Genomic DNA, 3,564 nt, shown 5'->3' on the forward strand with positions numbered 1-3,564 from the left:
GCACACACACACACACACACACACACACACACACACAGGCACAATTGCATGCACAGGCGCGAATACACAAATAGTCATCGAATGGACAGACGAACACAAAACTGTAAAAATCCAAAAACAAAATCCTCAGATGAGCCACAAGACCCGATGAACTCTGTGAGCAGACCGCCCCCTCCCAGCCCAGGTGTGAGTGCATGTTCTCGAACATGCAGCGAAATGTGAGTGTGAGTTGGTATATTAGTTTTTATTATTGTGAGTATTTCAATAGCCATATATAGCTGAAAGACAAGGAACTTGAGACAGCGGACAAGTTCAGTTACCAGGGGTCTACCATCAGCTCTACGACATCACTTGATTATGAGATCAACACCAGGATAGGGAAAGCAGCAACAACTTTTGGAAGGCTGACAAAACGAGCGTAGAAAAACAAGAGATTAACTGTTAAAACAAAGATCAAGATTTACGAAGCATGCGTCCTCAGCACACTCCTTTATGGATCTGAAACATGGACCTTGTACAGCAGGCAAGAAAAGCGCCTAGAAATTTTCCATGTGTGACGTGGCAAGGTTACAAATGTTAAAGTGTTAGCTCAGGCAAACCTTCAGAGCATGACAACTATCCTTAGTTTAAAAAGATTGAGATGGCTGGGCCATGTCAAGAGAATGGACGACAACCAGATTCCGAAGCAACTTCTCTATGGAGAACTTGCCCACTGAAAGAGACCAAGAGGAAGAGCAAAATTGAGGTACAAAAATACCTTCAAAAACAGCTTATCTAAGCTTGGAGTAGATGTTATCATCTGCGAAGAAATAGCTGAGGACAGGAAAACATGGAGGAAAACGATAAAGGAAAGAACTATAATGCTAGAGGGCAGCCTTAGAAACAACCAGGCTGAGAAGCGCCAACAACGAAAAGAAAACAGCGGAAATACAGAACTTCGATCCATGTCACTGACATGCAAGCAGTGGGACAGAATCTGCTCTTCAAACAAAGGAAGAATTAGCCTTGAAAGAAGCTGCAGGAAGACAACCTTGAGACTATCTTAAGCTAAATTGACCGTCTGATTAGACAAAAAGAGCCGTACATTGCAATAGCTGTAATATTAAGTCGGAAAAGGGGGAGCGCGGTGAGGTCAAGTAGGAGTATGCCTGTTTGACTCATAATATGTCGTTTTAGGGACTACACCTAGAATAAAATTTAATGTTTGGCCACGTGTTACGTTTGTCACCTAGCCAGCCAACCTCGGGAGTCTTTAACACCAAGCACTCAGGCTATAAAGGAAGAGGAATGCCACGTAAAAGGAGGATTAAGGGCGTCAAAGAAACCCTGAGCTGGCCTATCACAGAAAATTGCATCTCCCCTCGACACGTGACGAAAACACAGAATGAAACAGTAAAAGTAAAAAGTAAATAGGAATGGGGAGAATACATACTCGTAGAATATGCAAACATATACCGTGTTGCAAAAGTTCTGTCACACCCACCTTAAAAGTAAAATAACTCATTTACTATTCAACATAGCCAAGAGAAATTTGGTACACACGATCTTTATTCATTTTCTGTTAACATGACTTGAAAAGAATTGACCGATGGCTTTCCTTATTCTAGGGAGATAATATTATTCACACTGACCCTTGCAAAATCCAAATCAAAGCTTGCTTAGTATTGCGTGTGGCATCTTCCAGCTTGAATTCTCTCTCTCTCTCTCTCTCTCTCTCTCTCTCTCTCTCTCTCTCTCTCTCTCTCTCTCTCTCTCTCTCTCTCTCTCTCTCTCAGTGGAACATGGCCATCAACAACATTTTGGTGTTTATGTTTTTGTAGCTGTTTTTTGTTTTACGGGAAAGGGCTGCTAACCCTATGCCTAACCGACCTTAATCGCCTTCTACGACATGCGCGGTACTAACACAGTGGTCCTATTCTTTGCTCCCCTGTCTCTTGGACAGGGCCCCGGGAACCACACGGGGGTCCAGATTGAATTACTGATACAAAACGTCTGTTCATTGACAGAATTAATGTTCTCTTGGTTGCTTGAGGAATCCCCCGGCCATTCGTTGTGAAGTGCAGCCTTCTGTTCCTGGCGAGTTTATACGGAGTGCGACCAGTTTTTCATCTTCCAGTCAAGGTCTTCTGACTCTGATGTTCTGTTGGGTTAAGGCTTCTTGATCTTGCAGGCCAGTCCAAAACAATGATTTGATGAGTTTGGAAAGAGTTTTGACTGATCATGGCCTCATGGGGCTGGGCGTTGTCTAGTTAGCAAGACACGTGGAGAACGAGTTTCGTCACGATACCGTTGTCTTTTGATGTTGCTTTGAAAAGTTACCAAATGTGTATGATAAAGAACAGAGATTCCACCCTACACCAACACATTTCAGGCACCGGATCGGTCCACTTTGTGGACGTTGGCTTTGTGTTATCTCTATCCTCTTCTTTTAAATAGTCTTTCTCTTCCATCAATGAGACGAATTAAAAACCTGAACCATTGGAGGACAGAACACTTTACAAACGTCTTTGTTTCCATCTCCAATATTGTGGTGCCCAGATTTGGCGATTTCTTCGAAGAAACAGGGTTAGAATGGCTCCACATCAAGGGAGAAATCAATCAACACTTCGCCCTCGTACTGCTTCCGGTTTATGATTTCTGTCGTCTGTACATGCACGAGGAGTCTCATAAGTCACACAAAACATACTTTTATTTTTAAAGCAATTTTTTACACTGTAGCGAAAAGTATCGCAATATAATGGGTGTGACAGAACTTTTGTATCTCAGTATATTATGTCTGAGTGTGACATCATACATGGTATTACCATTGGAATTCACAATAATGTGTGAGGGTGTGGGTGGTTCGAGCGTGCCACTGATAGGTCCTGCTCCCCCCCCCCCCCCCCCCCGCCTCCCCCCTTATTGTTCCTATCTGTCCGTCTTTACTCGTTCCCTGCACTATAGGACCGTTGTTGTGTCCATGTGCTACTCTTTACTCAAACAGACAAACAAACAAAAACAAACAAACAAACAACTAAGCAAGAAAAGAAACAAACAAACAAGTAAGCAAACAGAACAATTTCAAGGACTTCCTTTTTCTGTGACTCCCCAGAACTGCTGAGGTCGAATGTAAACAAAACAAAGAGTGTCTCTGGACAGTATCTATCGTTTATCCTACGTGTCTGCATATCATCGCTACAACCACCACCACCACCCCCGCTACCACCACCGTTACCACCACCGTTACCACCAAGGGAGGAGAAATTTTGGTGGTGGGGAGGAGCGATCCCAAGGATCAATCCGGGTAATCTTACAGCTTTACAAAGCTTAACACTTCTTTTGGTTAACAGAATTAAGATAACAAATTCTCGCTCCGAACAAAAATAGTTGGCAGTTCATTTTTGGAATCCTTCGGCAAAGGAGTCGATATATACTGTATTTCCTTTCAGTACAGGACTCCTGTCAACGTAGACAGACAGACAGACAGACAGACAGACAGACGGACAGACAGACAGACAGACAGACAGACAGACAGACAGACAGACAGACAGACAGACAGACAGACTGACTGACGGACCGACAAAC

The 3,564-nt window shown here is 43.4% G+C and overlaps 1 protein-coding gene across 1 annotated transcript in view; it reads left to right on the forward strand.

The window, feature by feature from the left end:
- The window catches only part of LOC101853789 (VWFA and cache domain-containing protein CG16868), a gene marked incomplete in the record, with an annotated part of 27,011 nt that overhangs the window by 19,563 nt on the left and 3,884 nt on the right, over positions 1–3,564 (forward strand). Inside the window, 2 exon segments of the mRNA XM_035969911.1 lie at positions 131–218; positions 3,092–3,283. Of these exon segments, the coding sequence (XP_035825804.1) occupies positions 131–218; positions 3,092–3,283 (280 nt within the window).

Source organism: Aplysia californica, unplaced genomic scaffold, assembly GCF_000002075.1.
Source record: "Aplysia californica isolate F4 #8 unplaced genomic scaffold, AplCal3.0 scaffold00194, whole genome shotgun sequence".
In the NCBI taxonomy this organism is placed as follows: domain Eukaryota; kingdom Metazoa; phylum Mollusca; class Gastropoda; order Aplysiida; family Aplysiidae; genus Aplysia; species Aplysia californica.